Below are 27,755 nucleotides of genomic sequence, written 5' to 3'. Positions count from 1 at the left end.
CCCTCCCTAGAAGTTTCATGGGAGGGGCAACTAATGTTATTGCCCCCCCCCAACCTTTGGTCAGTTGAAATCTTCAAAAGGCTCAAATTATCATTTTAAAAGCATATACAGTTTATAGAACCTCAACTGTGTTTAAATTTCAGTCTTTTCCCGCCAATTTACATAGTAGTAACAAGTACACATGCATTCGGAGAAGCTACACTCCATTAAAAATTAAAAACCATTCTCCAGACCCCTTTTCGTTTATCTTTGCCCCCTCCAACTTCTAGAACGTTCCTACGCCCCTGCACTCCGGAACCTAAGAGGGTGAGTCCAATGTCCCTACGTCTCTTATATAGCGGGCCCCTCGGATGACGCTACCGGTCTCCAACCTAATTGGATGGAGAAGAAAGCCCGCCAAGAAATCTTAACGGACTCACTGTGGCGCAATAGTAAGCGTCACCGGTAACTCTACCCCGCTCTTAACCCTTCGGGTCAGAGGTCGATACTTTCGGAGAATTCCGAAGGTGGGCGACGCGAGCGAGGATGAGTCATCCCTACCTTCCCCAGCAGCGACGGCCCAAAACAACGAGACAACAAATGCGGGCTTTACAGTACGTAACAAAAAACCTACGAATCCTTATGTCAGGGAAATGAACATAGCTCAAACCTAACGCGACACTAACTAGTCAATTTTATCGGATCACTCGTGGTAAGCTCGAAACGGGTAATGGTTTAAAGTGACGCGTCGAGAGGCCACGCTGACCCAAATAGGACCCCCTCCTGATTATTAGAGAAGTGGCAAAGTTGGTATCAAATTAATTTCTAGACGTTACCTAAATATCCAATCTGTTGATAGTGAGCCGAGCGTATTGCAAAATTAACGCTTGGCGTGTTGCGAAGGCGAAATTGTTAAAGTTTAATCCGCAACGTTGACGACACGCAGTCTCCGGCGACGCGCGAGAAGGCAAAGTTCCCGACGGAGATAATTCCCTCGAAAACGTTTTCCAGATCTATTCTAATTTCTAGAGTTCCCAATTACATTAGATTTTCACCGAAGCGTTTCCTATTAGGCGATTCGGTTAGAAAACTATTGAAATCCGATTTGGAGAAACGTGGCAGGGAGGCCATCCCCCGATTCCGGCTACGGGCTACCATTTCACGGGTCCCTATATATCAAGGGACCTCTTCGATGTTTATTGGAAAGTATAGCCGCCTATGTTCGACTTTGAGAAGAGGCTGGACGAACTGTTTCTATTGATTGAAATCCGGGAAATAAATTGGACCGCGAGAGAAGAAAGCGTTCTTTTTCGATGGCTGTCTCTTCGTCTACTCGAGGCGCTAATTGGAAAGCGTGTTTCGTAATTGACTGTATCGCTCTCAGCATTCCGCTTAATAAGATTTCCCATCCTGGACGCCCATTCTCTTCTTTCTCTCCTAGTCAGTGCTTCGCCGCTTTTCCGAGATAGATCTATCCCTTCGTTTTGATGGAGTAAACGTACAGGGGTCGCTGTTGTCGCTACTTATAAGACCATTTGTTAATATTTCAATTGACCGATTCCAAAATTAGAGGTCGGGGATGGTTAACTTTTATTCAATAGATAAAGCTCTCAAAATTATTCGTAAAACGTTTTGATCAAGTTATTTATATTTCTGTATTATCCGTTTAATATTTTGGTAAATTTGTAAAATTAATCGAAAAAACGACGTTTTTTTCGAAAAGCTCAAATTTTACGAATAATACATATTTTTTACTAATTTTCCGAAATATTAACCGGTAAATTTCTTTGTTTACATTTTTTCCCAAAAAAAATCAATTTAATCATGGGTAATGATTAACCGTTACCGACCTCTATCCAAAATTACGTTTTGGCACGCGACAATACCTTTGCATTATGAGATATAGCAGGCTTATTTACCCGCTTTTATACCATAACATGGCGGCGTATTTTCACGCGCAAATTGAATTTTAAGATCCACCAATAGGTGATTCTAGGTGGTTTATTTTCGCGTGTCCGAGGACAAAAAGTGTAAACTTTTTACCCTAAAACGTTTTATTCACCTGTTCTCAGGGTAAGATTTACCCTGTCCCGAATTTTGTCGATTGTTGCAGAGCTCAAAGGTTACACTTTTTACTCCTCCTCGAAAGGAGGTGTAGAGGGAGTAATCTAGCTTATATAGAAAATTAGTCTGCTTAAATTTCGTTTCACGAAAACATGACGGGTTTTCAACATTTTCAAATTTGGCAAGCTTTTAATAACGAAAATCCAATTGTTAAATGCTATTTAATGACTTTAAAAGTCGTTAAATGCTATTTAATGACTTTAAAAGTCGCTTGATGACTTAGGCCTAAGGTGGTGTCTTGGGTATTAGCCTAGCTGATTATTATTATTATTAAATAAATGAGAAAATGAGTCATATATTGATGACCTCACCACCGGTCGCCATCTTAAAACAATTGACAATGTTTTGTCTAAGTCACTTATCTGTAGCTCTTGAAGGTAGAGAGCACAAGCTGCAGTCGCGAGCCCTGTTGAAATTTGAAATGCGCGTGCAAGTAAGGGGTTTAAATAACTTGCGCTCGTGACGCAGATAAAATTATTTATTTAATATCAAGGAAATTGACGGCTTTTAAAATTCATTTTGCGCGTGAAAATACCTCTACATGTTATGGTCAAAAAAGTACGCAAAGAAGGCTGTGTGCCCAAGACATGTACCTGTAGTGTCGCGCGCTAAAACGTCATTTCAAAATCCGTCAATTGTATTTAGAATAAAATTAATCAAAAAAATGTCAAGGAAATTATATTTAGAATAAATCAGGGAAATATCAAGGAAATTATATTTAGAATAAATCAGGGAAATATCAAGGAAATTATATTTAGAATAAATCAGGGAAATATCAAGGAAATTATATTTAGAATAAATCAGGGAAATATCAAGGAAATTATATTTAGAATAAATCAGGGAAATATCAAGGAAATTATATTTAGAATAAATCAGGGAAATATCAAGGAAATTATATTTAGAATAAATCAGGGAAATATCAAGGAAATTATATTTAGAATAAATCAGGGAAATTATATTTAGAAAAAATCAGGGAAATATCTAGGAAATTATATTTAGAATAAATCACGGAAATATCTAGGAAATTATATTTATAATAAATCAGGGAAATATCAAGGAAATTATATTTAGGATAAATCAGGGAATTAGAATAAATCAGGGAAATATCTAGGAAATTATATTTAGAATAAACCAGGGAAATATCTAGGAAATTATATTTAGAATAAATCAGGGAAATATCTAGGAAATTATATTTAGAATAAACCAGGGAAATATCTAGGAAATTATATTTAGAATAAATCAGTGAAATTATATTTAGAATAAATCAGTGAAATTATATTTAGAATAAATCAGGAAAATATCTAGGAAATTATATTTAGAATAAATCAGGGAAATATCTAGGAAATTATATTTAGAATAAATCATGGAAATATCTAGGAAATTATATTTAGAATAAAATTAATCAAAAAAATGTCAAGGAAATTATATTTAGAATAAATCAGGGAAATATCAAGGAAATTATATTTAGAATAAATCAGGGAAATATCAAGGAAATTATATTTAGAATAAATCAGGGAAATATCAAGGAAATTATATTTAGAATAAATCAGGGAAATATCAAGGAAATTATATTTAGAATAAATCAGGGAAATATCAAGGAAATTATATTTAGAATAAATCAGGGAAATATCAAGGAAATTATATTTAGAATAAATCAGGGAAATATCAAGGAAATTATATTTAGAATAAATCAGGGAAATTATATTTAGAAAAAATCAGGGAAATATCTAGGAAATTATATTTAGAATAAATCACGGAAATATCTAGGAAATTATATTTATAATAAATCAGGGAAATATCAAGGAAATTATATTTAGGATAAATCAGGGAATTAGAATAAATCAGGGAAATATCTAGGAAATTATATTTAGAATAAACCAGGGAAATATCTAGGAAATTATATTTAGAATAAATCAGGGAAATATCTAGGAAATTATATTTAGAATAAACCAGGGAAATATCTAGGAAATTATATTTAGAATAAATCAGTGAAATTATATTTAGAATAAATCAGTGAAATTATATTTAGAATAAATCAGGAAAATATCTAGGAAATTATATTTAGAATAAATCAGGGAAATATCTAGGAAATTATATTTAGAATAAATCATGGAAATATCTAGGAAATTATATTTAGAATAAATCAGGGAAATATCAAGGAAATTATATTTAGAATTAATCAGGGAAATTATATTTAGAATAAATCCGGAAAATATCTAGGAAATTATACTTAGAATAAATCAGGGAAATATCTAGGAAATTATATTTAGAATAAATCAGGGAAATATCTAGGATATTATATTTAGAATAAATCAGGGAAATATCAAGGAAATTATATTTAGAATAAATCAGGGAAATATCAAGGAAATTATATTTAGAATAAATCAGGGAAATATCAAGGAAATTATATTTAGAATAAATCAGGGAAATTATATTTAGAAAAAATCAGGGAAATATCTAGGAAATTATATTTAGATGAATCACGGAAATATCTAGGAAATTATATTTAGAATAAATCAGGGAAATATCAAGGAAATTATATTTAGGATAAATCAGGGAATTAGAATAAATCAGGGAAATATCTAAGAAATTATATTTAGAATAAACCAGGGAAATATCTAGGAAATTATATTTAGAATAAATCAGGGAAATATCTAGGAAATTATATTTAGAATAAACCAGGGAAATATCTAGGAAATTATATTTAGAATAAATCAGTGAAATTATATTTAGAATAAATCAGGAAAATATCTAGGAAATTATATTTAGAATAAATCAGGGAAATATCTAGGAAATTATATTTAGAATAAATCATGGAAATATCTAGGAAATTATATTTAGAATAAATCAGGGAAATATCAAGGAAATTATATTTAGAATTAATCAGGGAAATTATATTTAGAATAAATCCGGAAAATATCTAGGAAATTATACTTAGAATAAATCAGGGAAATATCTAGGAAATTATATTTAGAATAAATCAGGGAAATATCTAGGATATTATATTTAGAATAAATCAGGGAAATATCAAGGAAATTATATTTAGAATAAATCAGGGAAATATCAAGGAAATTATATTTAGAATAAATCAGGGAAATATCAAGGAAATTATATTTAGAATAAATCCGGAAAATATCTAGGAAATTATACTTAGAATAAATCAGGGAAATATCTAGGAAATTATATTTAGAATAAATCAGGGAAATATCTAGGATATTATATTTAGAATAATTCAGGGAAATATCAAGGAAATTATATTTAGAATAAATCAGGGAAATATCTAGGAAATTATATTTAGAATAAATCAGGGAAATATCTAGGAAATTATATTTAGAATAAATCAGGGAAATATCTAGGAAATTATATTTAGAATAAATCAGGGAAATATCTAGGAAATTATATTTAGAATAAATCAGGGAAATCAGGAAAATTTGTGAGTGCTGACAATGTTTTACCTAATAACTAAAATAGAGAATGAATTATCCATTGATCGATTATCCTTTTTTTGTATGGATACCTTAGTTGCTCTTCCACCTGGACACATTATGGTATTATCAGTGGATATAACCTGGAAATATAATGGAAATCGATATTCCATATGCTGTATCAACCCAGATATATATTTATGATTGTCCTTATCGAAATCGTCTTACAATTCAATTTACATACTTGTATTTGAAAAAAAAATTGAGCTCATTCCATTGAATTACAAATATGGAAAATATCAGTGAAATTAAATAAGTATAAATCAGGGAAATATATAGGAAATTATTAATAGTGTGAATCAGGAAAATATCAGGGAAATTATATTTAGTATAAATCCGGGAAATATCAGAGAAATTATATTTAGTACAAATTAGGAAAATATCAGTGATAATATATTTAGTATAAATCAGTGATAATATATTTAGTATAAATCAGGGTAAATATATTTAGTATTATTCAGGGTAAATATATTTAGTATAAATCAGTGTAAATATATTTAGTATAAATCAGGGAAAATATATTTAGTATAAATCAGGGAAAATATATTTAATATAAATCAGGGAAAATATATTTCGTATAAATTACAATTCAATTTACATACTTGAAAATATAAAATTTTCGGTTATACCATTGAAGTACTCGTAACAACTTCAGAATTAAGTCTACGTAATAAACAAAGGTTTTACTGATTTAAATCACTCATTTAAAAATTATTTTTGATCCATACGCCTATTTTTCTTAAAAACTTAATTGTTCATTTTAAACGCAACAAGGCGGGAAAAAGGTTTAATTTAATAGGGGAACCGCTAAGAGCCGTAATCAATATTCCTTCTTAATTATTTCTGGGGTTTTAAAATTAAAGGCGCCAAAACGTTGCCGTGACTCAAATGAATTTTCGCCTTTATCGCCCAGTCGTTTTAATTAAAAGGAAAAAACCCCGCCCAAAAGAAGGTAGTTATAGAGCGAGCCTAGTTAAAGCGAGGTTGACGGCTTAAAAAATGGTTAACTACAATGGCTATATCGTTTGAGGAAGAAAGATAGGTGGCCCGTATTCCTGCAGGGCCCAAAGAATTCGCTGCTTTTCCCAAACCCCCCCCCCCGCACTTTTTAATCTTCTAAAGTGAAATTTCTATACTTGAAGTCTGAAGTGGTTTTTTTCTCTCGACTTTACCACGATGAATTGGAAACAAAGGGTGGCGGTAGGATCCGGAATATCTTAAAAATTTTAACGGTAAGAGGCGCGATTAGCTTTGATCTAACACTCGGGAAAACGAGATAAAGTGCAAAGGGTTAAGAAGGGCGAGTGTTAATTTCAGTAGTTACACTTTTAATTTGTACCTCTCCATTCGATGTCCAAATGTTTGGAACTAGATTTTTAACAAAATAATATCAATCCATCTATAATTCACGATGGTCCATTTTCGGTATGTGCCGTTTATTGTCGTTTTAAAGCCTATTTCCTTCGGTTTGTCGGATTGAGAAATGAACTGATGGATTGATTTAATGCGTGACAGATCCGCGACGTATATTTTCATTGATAGCTTTTGGCCGCATTAGGTTCCTGATGCTGACCGTGTCCTCGAAGAATGCTTTTCCTAAATTCTTCTTCGTATCAAATTGCCCCAATCCTGATCTATATGGCGAGCAAAATATAACATCGAGAGGCTATACGGATCTAGAAAAAATAGCATCAAAGAAATTTCGCCATCGCAGCTGCTATCTTCGAAAAGAAATGGAAATGATTGAATGTCGCTATTGGGTAACTTGTATCACCTTTTTTTGGGAGGATAGGGATCGTTCATATTCCCCCCTCAAATTGAGGACATTGGCAAAACAAGACGTTCACCAATAGGGGTTTGCCAATTTTATTTTTATTGTTCGCAGTTTTTGCGTGGGTATCAGAAAGAGATAACGCGAAAATAATGTTTTTCTTTCGATTTTGTTTTGGATAGAACTGGCCATTACTATGACGGCCGTCGCTGGTCAGAAGGTGCTATTGCCGTGCAATATCACTCCGCCTAGTATAGACGACGACGTGGCGTTGATTCTGTGGTACAAAGACGAGTCCAAGTCTCCGCTGTACAGCATCGACGGTCGACGGAGCAGCATCCACCGCGCCCACCGATTCGTGGCTGAGAGCCTGAGGGAGAGGGCCTTCCTGGACACCGCCGTCCATCCGGCCATCCTGCAGATTGAAGACCTGCTCGAGAAGGACGAGGGCATCTACCGCTGCCGGGTCGACTTCAAGAAGGCTCGCACGAGAAACTCCGACATCATTCTGAACATCATTGGTAAGTTCATAATTATAATATTAATCAGCTAGGCTAATACCCAAGGCACCATCTTAGGCCAAAGTCAGCTAGCGACCTTAAAAGAGTAAGTTGCAAATTATTCGTTACCGACTTAATTTTGTTATTAAGGGCGAAGAATACAGTAAAAGCCTCTTTTTCGTTCAAGCTGAACGTTTCTGTTTTAAGCATTACATAATTGAATTATATTTTTTTTATTAGGATGAACCTTCCTCTAGTGCTTAAAATAATTTTGATGATTATAATATTAATAGTTAACGAGATATAAGGTCCTAACTAAAGGGTAGTTTGGGCGCTTGCCCAACTTGTTTAGCTCCGGGGTCCGAATTAAAACGTAAAAACTGAATTATTTTTAAATTTAAAATTGCCAAAATTATTTTAAGCACTAAACAAGTGGCCGTTCTACACTTAAATATTAGTTTTATGAGTTAAAATAAAAAAATAAAAGAGTTCAGCTTGAAATAGCGCGAAAGTAGACAATGGCCACTGTAGTCTTCCCCTTAAACGAAGCGCGTACGTTAAAAAAAAAGAAAATATAAAGTTTCGTTGCTTTCCGTTTCGTAGTTAATTAGAATTAATTAGTAGAACGCCAAAACAATTTGAATTTCAGCGTGGTGATTGACGTCATTGACTACGCGTTATTTCTCATTGGCCGCTATCCCCAACATAGAATTTAGACTTGAATACCAAATGCTACTGATTCCGTGGCCGAATCCGAAAAATCTCCTATAGAACCATGAGATTCTACTACTGAACTTTGTACGCGAGTGCTTACATGGTTTTAAAAATACGTGCTCATGCTTATCCTTTAGAGCGCGCTCTAAATTGGCATAGCCATATCTACCAAGGATATTACAAGAATGATCTTGGTAGGATAGTGGGAACTATGTAATCTACCAGATGCAGTGGGAAAAATTCTGAAAATACCGTAGTCAATGACGTCACAAACTAGGCGCGGTAAAATTATCGTTAAAAATAAAAGCCGCAGCGGGGCGCTGCACGAAAATCTCTTTTTAATATTAAATAAACTTAACGTTGGTATTTCATCAAGTTAGTTACATTTTCGGAAAGCGGATGATAAAATGAAGAAGAAAAATATACAGTAGTTGAGTTTCTATATGCAACTTACTCAAATCAGGTGGCCGGGTTTCAATACGTAGGATGGTGATGGCACTAATTGATGAACTCGCGGGAAACCCCTGTATTAATTTCGATGCTAGAAAATAGGGGATTTCATACCGGGACTTAACTTAAACTTAGAATTAGGATGTAAAAAAGTAGGGTAAAATGTGATTAGGACGCGCGTAAAAGGTCTTCACTCTGTGTGCTGGTTTTTACTACTTTAATCAGATTCTATATATTAGGCTTGGCGGGCTCGCGTTTTTTTGAATTAATAAGGAACTTGGATTGCGCGATTCTTAAATAATTCACGTGAAAAGCTGCCGTTGCCTCCGTGCGGGTATTTACTATTGCTTTTTCAGTTGCCTAAATCTTTCACGCATTTCATTTGGTGGCGCAGCCACGCTAAGAGATCTCGCCCAACGCGAGTTACTCGAACCTAGGATGGGAATAGCGTTCACCCTTTTCCCTGGCGTCTTACGAACTGCCAACCCCTTGGCCCCCTTGGTTTATTTATACGGCCATTTGGGACAAAATTGGGCAAAAAACGCGACTCTTCTAGCTGGTATTTGTACATGGAAAATTTGACTTCCATTTGTTTTTGCTTTAGTAATTACGATAGTAATGAGCCTCGGAAGCCCTCGTTGTTGCGTTTACTAATGCCGGCTAAATATATCCGTACGTAAGCGAGTACCTCGAAATTGCCGTTTTTAATAAAGTTTCGTAATCAGGGAATTCGGCTCGCAAAAATTATCTTGGAAATTTCTTCGTAAATTTTTGATATATCCGCCGTTTCGTGTTTGTATAAAGGTAATTACCTCCTACCACGGAGGACTCCGAATGCCGGAAGCGCTCATTAATAAGATAGCTAAATCTATTAAATATTCTTTTTAACATAACGCAGTTATATCGGTTAATCATTCATAGGGTGACTTCTCGAGAGGAGATTAATTATTCCGGATCATAAATTCGTAAATTGTGTCGCGAGATACGTCTTGCATTCTAATGGCGATTACTTAGGTCTATTTGATTTGTACGAATTTTTCACATGATTTGGTTATTTTCTGGTTAAAGTATTTGAGCGCGCGCGCGCTTCTTTTTTCAATTTTAACTCGAGCGAAATCGCGTGAGCCACCATCTATTAATATATCAAGAGCACGCGCCCAAAACAATAACTCATTTATTTGTCGATAATATATTTCAGAATCACTTATAGGTATTTCTATAAAATAAGCTACGCTTACTGAACTTGTTTTTATGTTGCTCATTCGTCACGAAATACAAGTTCAGTTCAGTTTATGATTAAAGGGGAACGGTCAAGCTTTAACCAGTGCAATAGCCCTATAGCCCATTAAAAACTAAAATTTATGGCGAAAACCGCATCAAAAAATATTGAGTGGTTAATTTTTAATAAAATAAAGAAATTTTGGGAAATCGAAAAGCGCAGATCCGCCGCGACACCTGGTGAGAAGTCGGTAAGACAGAAAAACAACGTAAAAGCGCGCGCTGCTGAAGACGCGAAAAATTTGTTTTGCACGCGCGGCGCGTTCCAGTTATAAGAGACTTAGGGCCCGTTGCAAAAGTCATTCTGAAAAACCTAGCCGATTGGCTAGCGATCGCAGATCGGCTAGGTCGTTTGGCGGATTCCCAAAAAACGCGTTGCAAAAGTCGCCGATGTGCGATCTAGCCAAACGAGATCCTAGCAAACTCGTCTACTTTTCATTTTTTACCGCGCGCATTGTTAAACCAATCAGAAGATGCTATTTACGCGGGGAAATAGTACGTTTTTAAGCAGACGGAAATTCCCCAATTTTCAGCGTAGATTGTTTGGTTCTATTTTAAATAGAACTTTAAAAGTTTAAAGTTAAAAGTAAAAGTTAAATTACAAAACGTTATTCGCGTTTCAGTATATACTTTTGGATCGATTAATTATATTTAAATTACCCTATTTCAAAAAAAAAACATTGCTTTTACAACTGTTTCTAATTTTATTATACTGATAATGAAACTGAAATTGAAGAAAATTGCAAAGTTTTGGGCACACTTGTTAACTTTTGTGGTAATTTCTAAAACGTAAAATTGACGGATTTTGAAATGACGTTTTAGGCCGCGACACTACAGGTACATGTCTTGGGCACACAGCCTTCTTTGCGTGCTTTTTTGACCATAACATGTAGAGGTATTTTCACGCGCAAAATGAATTTTAAAAGCCGTCAATACCCAATAAAAGCGTTACTTCAATGTTTTCCTTGTTTAAATCGTAAAAAAGTCATATCTAAATAAAGATAATTACGGTAAATTACTGCAAAATGGCAAACCCAGGGCCGTCGTTTAAGGATTTTTTTGGAGGGGAAAAACGCTGTTGTCCGGTGGCAAAAACGCGTCAAATTTAATTTTCCAATATTTAATCGAAATAGTTATTTGCACCGATTAAACAGTAAATTTCTAATGTAGCTAAATGCAAATTTGTTCATGAACTCTTTTGGGTCAAAAAATTTAGATGAGAAAACGCCTTTCCTAAAATGAAGGTTAGCTTTATATTGTCAATATACGCGTGCGAAAAATCTCAGACCATATACATATTATCAATAAGCAATAATATACGCAACAAATACCCTTCTCTTATTCTAAGCTATCGAGTTTATTAAGAAAAAAGACATACCTAAGTTGCAGAATGCAACGGTGGCCGACCGCGCAATACGTCATGCTCAAGATCTGGCCTAAGCTCAGTCCACAATTTAATAAATACGGGTTTCAGTATGTCTTTTTTCTTAATAAACTCGATAGCTTAGAATAAGAGAAAGGTATTTGTTGCGTATATTATTGCTTATTGATAATCGTCATTTTAGGAAAGGCGTTTTCCCAGGGACTTCATCTGAATTTTTGACCCAAAAGAGTTCATGAACAAATTTGCATTTAGCTACATTAGAAATTTACTGTTTAATTGGTGCAAATAACTATTTCGATTAAATAATTGAAAAATATTAAATTTGATGCGTTTTTGCCGCCGGGCAACAGCGTTTTCCCCCCTCCTAAAAAATCCTTAAACGACCGCCATGGGTTGGCCATTTTGCAGTAATTTACCGTAATTCTCTTAATTTAAATATTACTTTTTTACGATTTAAACAAGTAAAACATTGAAATAACGCTTTTATTGGGTATTTTACGTTTTATAAATTACCACAAAAGTTAACAAGTTTTGGAAAAGCTTGGCCGTTCCCCTTTAAACACAGGGTGCCTTGTCAAATTTACTCTTATGTCCAGTGCTTTTCGTAGATGTCAATGTTACTTTATAGGCCTAATAATAGATGGTTTCTTTTCGCCTGTTCTCGGAGTGAAAGTGTACTCTTTATAATCTAAAACGTCTTCTTTGCCTGTTCTGGGGATGAGAATTACTCCGCCTCATAATCTATTCGCTTGTTCCGGGATACTCTTTTTACTCCTTCTGAAAAGCTAGGAGCAACAAACACAAATAGAACGCAGCTAGCCTTTAAACACGCTAACGCGGTGTTGTGTACAAATTTCATTGGACGAGCCCTTACGCTGAACGTTTTACGGAAAGGGGGAAGACAATTTCTGTATTTTCCTCTTCCGACGGCAGCGGATGATAATGCGTCTAACTAATGAATTTATACGCTGAAAAGGCAGCCATTTTGGAAAAACGTTTTTACTCCGACTCGAAATATTCGCCACCACAGAATCGGAGTAAAATGACGTCATAGCGTTACTCTTCTTACCCTACTCCGAAATACCGGAACAAGCGAAAAGAAACCTATATTTTTCATTTCCGCCAATACTTCGTTATTAAGGATCGACGTCCTATCCGTACACCCCTTTAACTGTCATTTGTATTTTCTATTGGCGCAGTTCCTCCGAAGAAGCCGATCATAATGGACGTGAACGGCGAAATCCTGCAGAGTCTAATCGGTCCTTACAACGAAGATCAGCCGCTTCTGCTTATCTGCGACGCCGAAGGAGGTACGAAATAAACAACGCGGCTGGCCACTCTCATTTATTACGCGTATTCGCCTCGCTGTTAGTACTCGTAGCGCGGCCATCCCGACCGACATTTACGAACCGAAAGCAACTGGCGTCAAAGTTGATTTAGATTCGCTTGGCTCTAGCTTCTTTTGATCTGCCATGTAGAAATGGGGCGACAGAGCGAACGCTTAAGGTTGCTATGGTTAGAGGGGAGAGGAGGATAGTGTTCCGGAGTGGAATGGCGGAAGATAGTTTTAAAAGTTGTTCCTGAAGGTTCATTGCGCCGACCTCGGTAAGTGTTTTCCAAAGAGCAATAAATGTAAAATTAATTTCGGAAGCCGCGTTTTATCCTAATCCTTCGGGAAACGCGTTTTATGTCGCTATCCTTTTTACTCTCGACGCACCCCCGCCTTAGCCTCCTCGCGCCAGGGCCTCCGTTTCCAGACTCAAAGTACGTAAGATCCGGCGCGAAGCTATCGAAGTGGAGTTGAACGGTTCGCTTTCCCTCGGACAAGGACGAAGTTGATCCTACCCCAGCGCGACCCAGTACGCGGTCCTTGGCACAGGCGCTCTTCCTTTTACGATTTTTGTCGGAGAAAGGTCGCTTTAAGCCGCTCTAAGCCATTAAACAGAGCCGTGAAATTTAAGGCTTGATAATAGCGAGTCGTCTTTTAATCTCGTCGGAAACACACGCGGGAGGTCGCGTTAATAACGAGTTCTCAGCGCTCTCTCTCTCTCATACACACCCCTTGGTTGTTGCAGGGAAGCCGGCGCCCAGCGTGGCCTGGTGGAGAGAATCGGTACTTCTGGATGACACGTACGAAACGACTCCCCAAGGGATCGTGAGGAACGAGCTGGCCATTCCCAAGCTGCAGCGGAGCGACCTGATGGCCGTCTTGACTTGCCAGGCTGCCAATAACAACATCTCCGTGCCTTCTTCCTCCGCAGTCACCGTCGACATGAACTGTAAGTAGCGCGTCTTCCTCACTCATCCGTTCGGAACCGGCGCTGGACCCTGGCGTTGGCCGTCTGGAACGAGCCACTCCGGACCCCGCCGTCTTTACTTCCGCGCCAGCTTCTCCGAGAGAGCTCGCTTCCCTCTCGAGACGAACCTTCCATCAGATTTATATCCGGATTTACGGCCTAAAACATCCGGATACGCCGACGATTACGCTAAAAGACGCTCTCCCCTCCTGTAGTCATTCTCCACGCGTCTCGGGAAATTTAACTAAATGTCGCGCGCGTCTAAACCCCGCCGTCGTCGTCGTCTATTAGTAGACGCAGAAGTCTCGGTAATTGTTGTCCCAGTTGGATCATTCTTGATCCCATTGATTTAAACTTTAACCCCGTCTATATTGGCGGAAGCGTAATAACGTAAGACCTCGAAATCGCGAAACTTTGTCTTTTATATTCGAAACGTTAATTCGACGATTTTCCGAGAAAATAGGCCAAAACGCCTGTAGAAATATTCCACACGCGCGACACCGCCGTTCGCGGATTAGTTAATTTACGGGGGTACAACCTACTAGCGCCATCTTTACGGAACGTCCACGTCATTTTTCAATTTAATTTTACATTAGAGCCGTTTACCCGCATTTTGCGAGGAATAATTTATTACAAATGTTTAGTTTATACAAGATGGCGCCACGTATACGTTCAGGGTCATCGTTTTGGGGCCATGAATATAGAAATCACGAAAGCGGAATGAAATGTAGTTTGACCGACTATGTATATAATTAAAGGGGGGAGTACAGGCTGCGTATAGTGGTCGTTACCGACGAGGCAGTTGAACGCGGTCGCCTTCGTTAACCGTATTTTAACGACATCAATTTGGAACGACCGCAAAAGCGCGCTCTGTTTTAGCTCTCTTTTGTAATTAAATATAATGAATCTTTCGAGTGGCGAAAACGTGAGAAATTTTACAAATCGCCAAAGAAGGAAAATGATCTAGCGTGTCTAACTCGGCTGTGTCCAGGATTTTTGGTGCCGGCAAAACATTAAAACCACCGCGGCTCCCTCCCGACCTCCTTCCCGCAAATTGCTACAAGCCGAAATAATAAAATCAAAAAAAAAAAGCAGAGAAGGCTACTCCACCCAAAAATTGAGGGCGAAGAGAAACGTTAGAAAGGGATACTCAATTTTTAGTTACCTCAGCCGCCGTTAATTCTAACTCAATTTATACTTTCAAAAACATTAACTCGCTAGTTAACTGGACGCTTATTTTTTACGTCTGTTTCTTTATTTGGATTCTAGTTTCGCAATGTTAGATTAAATAAGTCCGGTAAAATTTGTACACGTTTTGTTGCTTTAATTTATTAAAATGTCTCGCTTCTGTCTAAAAATATTGGATAATCCGATATCAAGTCGCGACAAATCGAGGAATAATAAGGAAATAAATGAAAATGGAACGGGCCTAATTAGGATTAGAAACTAACGGGGAAAAGGCCGAAAAGTTTCATCCAATTTTCACTCTCGAACCCCGTAAAATGCGAAAAGGGAATCACGGGCGACCCCTTATAGTCCGCGCGCCGTCTAGCGTTTGGAATAGGAACTTATAGGGTCGGTAGCGGAGGGAAATTCGATATTTTTCCACCGTGCCGTTTGCCCTTCCGGATCGAGTTAAGCCGGATCTCTCTCCGCGAATAGGCACCCGTTGCAGCCTTCCTCCGCGGCTAGTCTTATATTACATAATTACGGACTTAAAATCAATCTGCAAACATCATTTAAACTTTGGAGAAACTTTCAACAAAAGAAGAGAAAGCGAGACACTGACAACGGAACTATTTCCCTGCTCACCCTCCGCCCTAATAATAATTGATTCTCCAAAATTGAGCTCGTTTTTCTTCCGCCCCTTTTTTTGGCCATCTCTCGTCTTAGCCCGTAGAATTATTTTGAGAGTGGAAAAAGTATGGGGTTATGGAAAAGGGGGGGGGGGGAAAGGGTTCATTTGATGGCGAGCTAGAGAGGGAGAGAGAGAGAGGTTGGAAACTTTGCAATTTTTTTCCCTTTTCTTTATCCTCCCAAAAATTTCATCGTCGTTATATTCTCATTTTTTTCATCCGCGGTGGCGTTGGCTGGAAAGGTTTTGACTCTTATCTTTCCCGGAAAAGGCGAAAGCCCCAAACTAAAATTACCCCCAAAAGAAGGGCCCGTTTCCCCCCATCTTTCTCGTTTATACTTCCGCGAGATTCTACTATATATCTCCGCGGTTTTTTCTCTCTCCACTGCCAAAAAAGCTTTATCCTTTTAAACATCGTTCGGTTTCTTGCGGATCCTTTTTCTGGGAGTGGCTGCTTTTCCCCCTCTTCTACCCCCCTACCTCTAATTTTCAACTGAGTCGCTTCCCGATATAGAGCATTTCTCGTATACACGCATTTTCCTTTCTACACGTACCTTTATTCTTAGTCCGCGCTTATATAATCGTTTAATCGATACGGTGGCTTCAGCTGGTGGATTTTTCCCATTTTTCACTTTTTTTTTCTTCCGCGTAAGGCTATAGTTGGAAGATATGATAATTAAGAATCATCATACGTATTAAACAAGATCGTCTTGCCCGGGGGGATACGGGTGTTTCACCTCGAATTGAAGTGACCTTTAAAATGGAAATGGCTGGGCTTCGAGACCGTTAAGGGATATTTGTATTAAATACGCGGTAATACTTCTATTTATTTAGAGTTAAACTAATTTGGATAATTTGTAAAAACGCTCGGGGAAATCCTACGTTTATTTTGTTTACTTATTCAATAGTAATCCTAGCCGATCGCCAAGATGGTGTTAATTTTCCTTTCCAATGGGGATTTGGTCGTTCAAATGGTCAAGCTAATGTCGACAAGATTTATTAGTCTGGTGTTGTTTGTATAACGACGTGAACCAACAACTATTTACAATATTTAACTATATTCCCCGAACATTTATCCCTTAGTATTATCGTACTAAATATAAACGAAGCCCAATTCTCGAGACCCCGGGCCAAAACAAACGGGAACGCCGAACGGTAAATCTCTCCACGCTGCGCCCGTCCAAATAACAACAGTAATATATATCTACCATTTATTACGCGTCTATTAATATAAAGCTTGTTATTATTGTAAACCAAAGTAATCTAATGGTACCCGGGACTAAATGGAACAAAAGGCGGCTCTCCCTGCCCCGATATAACTCACCCGCGAAAAGTCGGAATGTTTAGTGGCGCTCCACTCTCGTTTATCAGTCAGCTCTCGCCTTCCGGCTTTTCTCGGATAAGACATACGTTAATAAACTAGAGATCCTTCATAATGATGTCTCTAGAGTGGCGTACGCGCCCGGAGGACCACGACGAGCCTTATAAAGTTGGAAAATGTAACTGATCATTCGTTATAAGAAAAACGAAAAAGGGCTATAGTTGAATTCGCGTATCGTTCGTTGGCCGAAGAACAGCCGCCCATTTATCTCGTCTATAGACTTAACCCCGCTCCGAGGAGGGCACCGTCTCGTCGCTTATACCGAATGAATGTATATCTTGGGAGGAAGTAGCTCAGTTAAGGGGCTCCCAAAATGGCCGAAGCGTTTTCTCTCTTCGCGATAAGATCCGTTTCCGTTACGGCAGAGATGACCTTTTCCTTTTTCTCGGCGCGGTCTCCGGAGAGAAATCGCCTCGTCTTTCGGTCCACCCGGAGAAGCCAGGGAACGTATATAAGAAAATAAGCGCCGCTTTATACGTACCTCTACATTGATTTCCATCAAACGGGATGCGCATTCCCTTTAGGATCATTTCGAAACAAGTTTACCAATTTCACATCCGTTATTTCGCGCGACGGTATACCAAAAGAGTTGGTTCCTCCTCTTACATTTGGAGGCGCTTCCGAGACGTCTTATACGCGCGCCCTTTTAAACTTTTAAGTTAGTCATTTCGAAATTTTACCAGTGTTCCCTCTCTCTCTGTCTCATTGGTCATTAATTTAAAAGTTTCGCGAATGTTAGCGAGTCAAATCGAAGCTTTCTTCGTTGGTAATGGTGGGAGTGGTACGAGTATAACGTTTAACGAGCGAAGATAACGGGAGGCGTTTAAAATGGGGTTGTAAGCTCGGTGTGTACGCGGTGTCATCCGTCTCCAGTGTACCGCTGTTGCGGATGGTGAGAATCATTTCTTCCGGTCTAGACGCTATTCAGAAGGGAAAACTCTCTTCGGCTCTGGGCTGTCAGGAAAAGAATTTCTCTTCTTCGTTCGCCGAAATGAATTAAACGTAAAGAAATGAAAGAAGAGTCGGGAATGTGTTCCTTACAGATAAAGACTCTTTCCTCGGGGCGCAATATCGCCAGAGTTCTATGAGAATATAGGCTAAGTTATGGTACTACTGTTTATTAAATACGTTATCAGTATACCCGTTTACCCCCTTTCCGCGTCCTTATAATAATAAAAAAATAAGCGCTAATTTTAGAAAGTTACGCTTATCAGTTGATTTACTTTAATTAATTGGTTCCAATTGCTAATAAACGGAACAGTTAAGCCGATGGAAGCTCGCATCGAGAATCCTCGTTTACCCATGTCGGCCGATAAAACCGTGGATCTGATATGTAGGGCGAAAGGGTCACGACCTCCTGCCTTGATCACCTGGTGGAAAGGTAGCACCAAAATGACCAGGACCAAAGACCGCATTTCCATCAACGGCTACGTCACCACTAGTATTTTAACGTTCACTCCGACTAGCGAGGACAACGGCAAGTACTTGTCCTGCCACGCTGAAAATACCTTGATTACCGGAAGTGCCACCGAAGACGGTTGGAAACTCGAAGTTCACTGTAAGTTTTCGTCAAATGGGATACGTTAGGAACCCTACGCGGATGCTGGTTCATTCCCTTAAGCCACTTAGGATGATTTTTACAACAATACCCGGGGCGGTTCGCTATCCTTTTTAGCTACGAAAGTATTACAAGTTTTTCTTATTTTCTTTGGAAAAGCCGACCGTGTTCCAATTAAGCGTATCTGGCGCCCCTGCGGTTGTACCATGTTTTCAAAAATGAGGAGAGGTTCCTCGCGGACTTCCCTAAACTCCGGGGGCTTATTTGTCAAAATCAAAACCCCTTCTCTAGCCTGTCGAGCGGAAGCCCGCTTTTTGGGGCCGCTGTCACTATTAATTAATAGCACGAAGAAAGGGTGTCGTTATAATTGGAGGCTTTGTTCAATCCGCCCGATAAGCGCCTTTTTGCCGACCGACATTTCTCTTTTAGGCCAGTTCCAAAAGGACTCTTTCGACTTATTATCTTCCCCGGTTTTCTTTAAGACGTTCCTCAGTTGACTTTGCGATTGGGAAGCAAGTTGAACCTGGATTCGATCCAGGAGAACAACGACGTGTATTTCGAGTGTAATATTCGGGCCAATCCCTGGGTCAGCGAGATCGGCTGGAAGTTCGGCCACAAGGAGATCTTGACCAACGTCTCTTACGGGGTCATCGTCAGCAATCAGTCGCTGGTTCTCCAGAAGGTCAATCGAGGTCACAGAGGCTATTATACCTGTACAGCTACTAACTCCGAGGGACAAGGAGAGAGCAACCGAGTTTTTCTCAGAGTGCAATGTAAGCGCGCGATAGTTTACCACATTCCTTTTCCGCTCTCGTAGGTCGTTTGATTTGGGTTATTTTTCAATGAATTTTAGTTAATGGCAAATTCGGTTTAAAAAATTATCAAATATCGATCTCTTTTCTAGAGCAGGATGTGTTTGGGATCGCCAAAAAAAATCGATTATCTTTGCTCTCTCATTTCTGATCCGAAGAAAAGTTCCCTCTTTTTGTCGATGGATAATTTTTCCTTCCTAATTAGGGGGTTTAACCCGTCAAATTTTTCTTTTATTACCAGATTCGTTCGGTTAAGTGGGGGGAGAGGGCAAATCGGTTCCCCTCTTTCAAATTATCCCCTTTCACTTTTAGCAGCCGCGTCGTTTGATAAAGATGAAGAATCTCGCGGTCGCGACTAGAGTGAGAGGGACGCGCCTGTAGATGCGCTAGTCCGCTGGAAAGAAAAAAGATTTGGCCGGAAATTGCCATTAGTTTCTTCCGGTATCAAGGTCCCTATTCGGAGCGTCATCCATCATCAAGATGGATGAAGAAAACCCGGTAGCGTAAACAACGACTCGTTGATTTGCGTCCCTCTGCCCGCAACCAGAGGAATAGAATAGAGGCTCTCAAATTGATTCTCATTCCACTTCTTTTCCGTAACCTCACCACTGACGGAGACACCCGTAAACGCGTTGCGCAAAGTAAAGAAATAAGAGTGTGTAACGGGATACTAAAAAGTTATTATTAATAACTCATTATAGTAAAGTTCAGATTTTTTATTAGCTACTCTATACGGTCCAATAACGGCACGGCAGAGGCGTAGCGGGGAAGCAGGGCACGCCGATGACTATGTTGGATTATGCATTAAACTCAATTTTCTTGAAACTTGAAAAGTACACTTTTTTAAAATAAAACCAAATAATGTGGTTTTCTAAAAGCAATTTGGGTGTTTTTCCCCGGGCGCCAAATATCCTCGCTACGCCACTGAATAACGGGTGAAGCGTGTAAGGAAGGGATTATGGATTAGAGACTTGTAATAAGATTTGTTTATATCCGTACAGACAGCCCCGTGTGTAAGAGCAACCAGAAAACGGTGTACGGAGTGGCCAGACAAGAGTCCGTCAAAGTGTATTGCGAGGTGGACGCTGATCCGGAAGAAACGACCTTCCGATGGGAATTCAACAATTCGATGGAGACGGTCGACGTAATCCGGGCGGTCAGTGATGGAACTCAAAGCATCGCCACGTACATTCCGCGCTCGGAGAACGATTACGGGACCCTGTTGTGTTGGGCCAAGAACGCGGTGGGACTTCAACAGGAGCCGTGCGTGTACTCCATCATCCCGGCGGGTCCTCCGGATCCGCCCGAGAACTGCACCTTCAGCAACAAGACGGAAACGTCGCTAGTGTTGGAGTGCGTCGAGGGCTACGACGGCGGCCTTCCTCAATTCTTCGTCATGGAAGTCCACGATTCCGGACAGCATCGCATCCGGGCCAATGTCTCCACCGACGTCCCCATCCTGTCCGCCATCGGTCTTCCCGCCGGCACTAGTTTCGTCCTGGTCGTCTACTCGGTCAACATCAAGGGACGCAGCCAGTCCGTCATCCTCCGGGCTTCCACCATGCCGGCACCGGTGAGGCACACGCAAAGAGGTAATTCGAATCTGGTCCGTTCAATCTCCATTATTGTCTTGACGATTTTCGATACCTTGAACAGAAGCGATGTGGCAGTTTAACATGAGTCCCGTACTGTTGGTTTTAATCGGCATAGTTCTGCTGTTAGTCTTTTTGGCCATCGTGGTCGTAGCGGTGATGAAGGAGAAGTCACGCCGTGGGAAAATGAACGGAGTCGCGCGTAAGTGAACTCTTATTGTAATCTAACTCAATTTACAAAGTCCCTCTAAAGCGTAAGTCGCTGTATTGTTCAGCTCGAAAGGGGACTGAAAAATATCCCCGGGAGATTTCGTTTCAGAAATTAGATAACGATTTTCTCCTCGTGGCAAAAGCCTAATTACGAATCCTCTTAATTAGATATCGTCACCCCTCCTCCGAATCTTCGCGCTCCGTTCTTGTTAGGCTTATAGCGGAATCCATCCACCCCTGTAATTCTTTAACAAATTCTTTTATCTCTTTTTTTTTCGCCATCCTCGTCTTCGCAGAGGAAGCCTTAACGTACGACAATCTCAAGTAAGTAGCTTTCTTCTTGGAATAAATCTTCAGGGTCCAGGGAAAGAAGAAAAAAGGGCCAGGGACCGTTCGGAATGGGTCGGGAAAAGGCGTTATCTGGAATTAGACGTGTCCCGATCGTTAGCCGGGGACGGCGATTTCCTTTCGCGGAACCCTCTAATGAGAAATTGAACGCAACAGTTCCAATATCTCACGCAGGTAGAAAACGATTCTTCGAGAAAGAAAACGATTTTTTTTCGGGACCAGCCTCCGGGAATTTTTCTTCGGAGTCGTAACTTACAGATACTTAATTCACGTTCCCGCCAGGTAGTTACGAAGAAGCAAACTCGACTCTAGATAAGACGGACGTTAATTAATATAGGCCTACTCTACCCCGTCTACATTTTTAATCCACTGGAAAACGGCCTATAGTCTTCCAACTAATTGTAGTTGAAACTTTTCGTCCTAACTGATAGGAGAGAGAGAGAGAGAGAGAAAGTTACCATTCAAAGGGAAAAGGGCTAAAATTTAAATTGCCGCGAGGAGTTTTCAAACTTAATTTATCTTTAAAATCTTGGGTATATATGTTTTTCGCTTCCTCGCCTTTGAATTTTAATTTCGTTATCTGTCCCAATAAAGAAAGAAGCGGTGCCTTTTTATTCGCTTCGCTCGCGCCAAAAAAAGCGGGTGAGTCGTTTTTCTAGCTCCTAATTTGCAACGAATTCCAAATGGGAAATGAAATGACCGTCGAAACGAGGTCTTCGCGATGAAGGATGCGTTTTTAGCAACCCTACTTACGAGCCCAAACGCCAAACATCGGCTAACAACGCGGTACGTCGCTAGGAAAGAGGTACGGTCTATACCCGCTTGAACGTCCGGCTGTAGTCGGATCCGAACGGTTGAATCGGAACTAGACTACGGCGGGTCTAGCCATTGATAGAAACAAAAAGAAACGACCTTTTTCCTTAGTTTTCTGATGAAACGAAACTCGGGTTCGCGGACTGGACTGGGGTCGAAGGCGCTGTCTGTCTGAAGTTGGGGGGAATAATCGGAATAGCAAATGCGGAACGGAACGTTGTCCCTACTTTCCCGGGAAAGGAATTCTGTTTTGTTTGCTATAGTTCCGTTTTTAAGCCCGAGTTTTTTTTTTGTTTCTCGCTGTACGAATTCCATTTGCTCTTAATGACCGACATCCGGGAGAGAAACTGTGGCCGCCCGCTGCAACTACTTTGCTTTTTGTTCCTACTTTCTTGCTAGTCACTCTTTCTCCTTTTTTAGTTTTTCCCGAGCGAATTTCGATCGGATGAACAATACTGGGCTATTTTTCTTCCCCGCAGTGTTGGGATGAAAAAAGTCCCACTTTCCAAAAAAAACGGACAAATAGAAAACCGCTATATTTATCCTAGAAACTGTTTCTTTTTCCATCTATGTATTTATCAAATGACACCGGAATACTCTGTAAAAGGCGGAGTTGTCGTTTCGACAGCGCGTTGCTCACTTACAAATCATTACGTTCAAGCGTCTCTCTGTTAAGATTTGGTTCTTTTTCTAGTAGGTTATATTAGATTAGTGGCTGGTTTAATAGTAACTCGATTAGCCGGAAGCTATAAACCATCCCCGAGGTTATATTCTCTTAAATTTAAAGAATGAGCTTTGGAATGTGGGGTGGCGAGGTGGTTAGCACTCTCGCCTCCCAGTAAGAGGAGCCGGGTTCCATCCCAGCTTGCGACATCGGGTGAAAACTCGGAACCACTTCTTCTACGGTATGTGCGTTCTCTCCCTGCTGGTTTGAGGGTATTTCGTCCAAGCTCTTCTGTTTCCCCTTTACATAAAACTTGCTGAGGTTAATGGTAATAGTAAGCGTTGGGAGCTGTTGGACCACGTAGCTTGAAGGACTCAATTTAACCCGGCCGCAGTTAATTGGCTTCATAAGTTACTAGTGACTTGTGTATTAGCATTTGATTAAAGAAACTTTTTTAGCACTTAAAAAAATACGCGATTGAACCCTCTAGTGGAAAACTAGTTTTAGACAGTTGAAACACCACCTTTTCGGGACGTGAACTTGGAATACAATTCTACGCGTTATTGGCCCCTATCGAAGCGACGAAGTTTATTCGAAGTAACAAGGATCGCGATAACAATTGCTATCCGAGAAAAAAGTTATGATAAATAAGACATAAGATTACCAGCATTTACGATCAGGTATTACCAAATCAGCTTATATCTGAATTAATAGTAAGCCAACAGACAAACGGTGAGCAGATTTCAGATGCTTCCAGTTATTGGTTACTCAAAATCTGATTATAAAATAAAAAGTGGTCTTGCCCAACCTGTTAAAATGTTGCTCATACGTCACAAGATAAAGCTTTTTTAGTAAAAGCTATATTCCTCTGGTGACTGTACCGCGCGCTCGTTGCCTTGTAAAAGTAAGAGACTGTGACGTAAGAGCCACATTAAAACAAGAAGGCCACGTTACTTTATAAAAAAAATATTCCTTTCGGAGATGTTTAGTGGGGGGAAGACAATTTCCGAATTTCCCCCTTCAGACGGCAGCAGGCGCTAAAGCGTTTAACCTATGAAAAATGTACACAAGAAAATGCACGACTTTTGACGGGTTGCGTTCTCCTTGTGTGGGGTGCTATGTTTGTTGCATTATAGAGAAAATAACAAACGGGTTATGGAATAGGAAACCACCTTTGAGACCTTATTTTTTACACTTGACTTTCATTATTCTTAATTGGTTACTATGTTTACAGAAAACAAAGCAACTCCAAAGACGCTAAGGAGAAGATTTTCACGTACAGCGTGCAGGAAGAGAAATGCCCCGACATCATTCCAGGTATTATACTCACGAAAGAACAAACCCCTTGACTTCACCCGAGCATAATCTCGTTGAAACAGTCGGAGTAGGCAAATGATAAAGTCCAACCACGGTGGACAGCTTTTTACCGGCTTGACAATACCGCCCAAAACAGGATATTACTTTCGACTTCCTGTCTCGACCGGAAGCGCTAAGACCCCGACGCCACTGTACCGTTAGGATCGTTTTGTTTCTGAAGATCTGGATGGCAATTCGCGGGGTGCCTTTTCTCTCTTTGGCGCTTTCCTCGACTGGCGAGGACGCCGAGTATCGAGTAGGGCTATTAGCGAGAAGGGGAGTTCCTCTACTCGTAGTTAGAGAGTCTCTATAAGCCGCTGAGATCAGCGAGTCTCCAACTCTCTTTCCGCCGAGGCCCTACTACCAGAACGAGGCTGACTTTCAAACGACACTTTGTTCTGGAACAGTTCGCTCTCAATCACGTCCGCTCATTACGAACCCTAGAAAGGGGAGAGATTTCAAATGAGGGAGTAAAAAAATATGCCGCGTTTTCTTCTCTCTCATAAATACCGTTTCTGAAGTTTCTCGTGGTTCCTCCCGCCCGAGGCTTACTTCGAGAGTTCTGCCCTCCGCTAGTTTACCGATACACTCTTTAATCGCGTAACATTATATCCCACTCCGAGTCTTCCGAGCACGCTATCGTCTACTCAAACCAACGCCTGTCGGGCAGAAATTTACCGCGATTCATCGATTCTTGATTCAGTCGTAGATCGCTGGCCCCCGAGGTCGACCCCTGTACCCTTACCGTTTCGCGAAATTAACTTATTTTCGGTTTATTGGATTCATTCGCGCACGCTTCACTCCTAAATATTGTCGAATATCAATAATTCAAATTACGCGTAGGTGTAGATCCTCGAAGTTATACAACGTTACTTAAGTCGACGAAGTAGCGTGTGAAATTGAAATGGGATTCCTTTTGGCCAATCTCCTCGTTTCGTGTATTTTTAATACCGTGCCTGGTATATTAAAGTTTAGTTCGCTAGCTGATAGTTTAGTAGCGGCTAACTTACAAGGGACTAGTACCTGAGGTGTTTATTGCCGATTTTGTTCAAAGTCGGGCGTAATGTAGACCTATATGAAATATGAAATTTCCCAACCGAAAATGTTTTTGAACCCTTAAAACAAAATAATATCCATTTAAAAAAGCATTAGATTTTCTTGGTTTATGATTTTTTTTAAATTTCAAATTTTATTTAACAAAATGTTTCGTGAATTTCAAAAAAAAATTAATTTGACCCTGTGAAACCGAGAAAATCTCATACTTTTTAAATGGAGATTTTTTAGTTTTAAGTAATCAAAAACATTTTCGGTTGGGAAATTTCATATCTCATATAGGTCTACATTACGTGGCAAATCGAATGGGTAGTGCAACTTCTCCTTTTCGGAAATTTCATATATCATACAGGTCTACATTACGCTTGATCATGAACAAAACACTTCAGGCCTTCCACTTGTTAGAGGTGGTCGTATGGAAATGGCTCTTACGATTTTACTAAACGCGCTCGTCTTAGATCGATACGCGGAGCGAAAAGAGCGAGTCTGGCTCAGGGGAGGACACTCTAAGAGATAATACTCCTCTCTCACCTAGATAACAACCTAGACCCGTGTCGGTAATTTACACCTAGTGTCTCACCAAAATAAGGAATGTTTATTTTCCGTATTTACCACCCACTTCCACCGCGCTTCCGTTCCACTGACAGAATGGTAATTGTACTAAATGGGTTTTGCATTGAAATTTCAGAAGCGAACAGTCACTTATCGGGAGGTTCCGATAACGTAAAAGTGACCGTGGCCGATCACGTTCTGTGGAAGGCGCCGAATAGCTTCGGACCCAGCGACATTCGCGTCTCTCAAACCAACCTTTGCTACAGCAGGCAATCGCCCGAAAAATCAAATTTGGTTAGTGTATTTTACTAGCTTCTTTTGGTTTTAAGTGATGGGCCACGTACTTGACGTTCGTTTCTTTCGCGCAGTGCTCAATGAACACCCTCGATTACTTTTCTCAAGACGAGTTCTCGTCGCACGAGCCCGTTTCGAGTTTCGCTCACCACCACCGCATCCACGCGTCACCGACGGATCATTCCAGATTCCTCCAGGAAGTCGGACAGACGACCCATTCGACGTTTCAGCCACCGGTGACGTCCTGTAAAACGTTGCCCAGAGTAACGGACCCTTCCGCGAGAAGAAATAGTCCCACCACTTTGCTGCCCGTCGTTCAGACTAGGAGGGATAATGAAAACTTGCAAACCGAAGTTTGATGGACAGCTCGATTTTGATCCGAGTCTTCGCGGAGATTCGATCAAATCTTCCAAATTTCCAAATCGTAAATGGTCGCGTGAAGATATTTAGCGACGCCTACCCGGGGTCGTCTACAATCTGTGATAATGGTTGATACCGCGCGCGTCTAAATTATCCGACTGTATATAGTGTAAACCTATTTTCGACGGAGGATGAACCTCCTTAAAATGCTGAAGAAGATGGACGATAATTCTCGATGGTCTGAGCTCATGAGGAAAAGATGCCTTTACTCTCTCGAACGACCAACCAACTCTTGGCCCCGACAACGCCGACCAAAAAACGGTTGTACGATCTCGTCTCAAAAAGTGCCCCTTCCCCCGTATACTCCGAAGAGGAGCGGTTACCCTCGCGACGACCATCGCGACTGTTGCCACGCCGTCAATGGCTGACTCTTCATTCTATCATAAAGGAACTCAAAAAAAATCTATTTAAAACCCCCCAATTTGTGTATTGAAAGTCGGCTTTCCCACTCCAAGATTTCAACTTCCGTACGAGACGGATTACGCGCAAATAAATAATAATCATAATATTCTAAATGTAAAATAATTTATTCTTTATGTACGGTATGTAATTTTATATCAAATATTTCTATGAATATATGAATAATCATTGTGGTCTTATTCAAAATCAATATTTCACTTTTTTTGTCCATTTCTTGTCGAGTTTTAAGAACGAACATAGAAACAAAATTGTCCATATTTTCGATAACCCGTATTGAGATGTACAATAGCTAGGCCAGAGCTGTTTTGTCAGATCATTTAAATCTATTCAGAGGCATAGACGTGCCAGGCACGCCACGGGGGTTTTAAATTCCGTTTTCTACTTTTGGGTGACCTACGCAATGTGTGGGGAGCTTCCCTGATGAGATGAATCGTCGATATCAGTA

General features: G+C 39.8%; 1 protein-coding gene across 1 annotated transcript in view; it reads left to right on the top strand.

Annotated features, from left to right (window-relative positions):
• The window catches only part of LOC149932543 (protein turtle-like), a 112,868-nt gene extending 85,410 nt beyond the window's left edge, over positions 1 to 27,458 (top strand). The window contains exons 2-12 of the mRNA XM_090155372.1: positions 7,542 to 7,880; positions 12,885 to 12,995; positions 13,761 to 13,964; positions 18,480 to 18,776; positions 19,259 to 19,549; positions 20,590 to 21,180; positions 21,245 to 21,382; positions 21,687 to 21,714; positions 24,450 to 24,532; positions 26,313 to 26,470; positions 26,545 to 27,458. Of these exons, the coding sequence (XP_090011498.1) occupies positions 7,542 to 7,880; positions 12,885 to 12,995; positions 13,761 to 13,964; positions 18,480 to 18,776; positions 19,259 to 19,549; positions 20,590 to 21,180; positions 21,245 to 21,382; positions 21,687 to 21,714; positions 24,450 to 24,532; positions 26,313 to 26,470; positions 26,545 to 26,829 (2,525 nt within the window). The 3' untranslated portion in view covers positions 26,830 to 27,458. The remainder of the gene's footprint in view (positions 1 to 7,541; positions 7,881 to 12,884; positions 12,996 to 13,760; positions 13,965 to 18,479; positions 18,777 to 19,258; positions 19,550 to 20,589; positions 21,181 to 21,244; positions 21,383 to 21,686; positions 21,715 to 24,449; positions 24,533 to 26,312; positions 26,471 to 26,544) is intronic.
• The last annotated feature ends 297 nt before the right edge of the window (positions 27,459 to 27,755 follow it).

This window comes from Leiobunum rupestre, chromosome 8, assembly GCF_980474605.1.
Source record: "Leiobunum rupestre chromosome 8, qqLeiRupe1.1.hap1, whole genome shotgun sequence".
Taxonomy (NCBI): Eukaryota; Metazoa; Arthropoda; class Arachnida; order Opiliones; family Sclerosomatidae; genus Leiobunum; species Leiobunum rupestre.
Note: the sequence above shows the minus strand (reverse complement) of the source record. Positions and strands in the feature narration are given on the sequence as shown.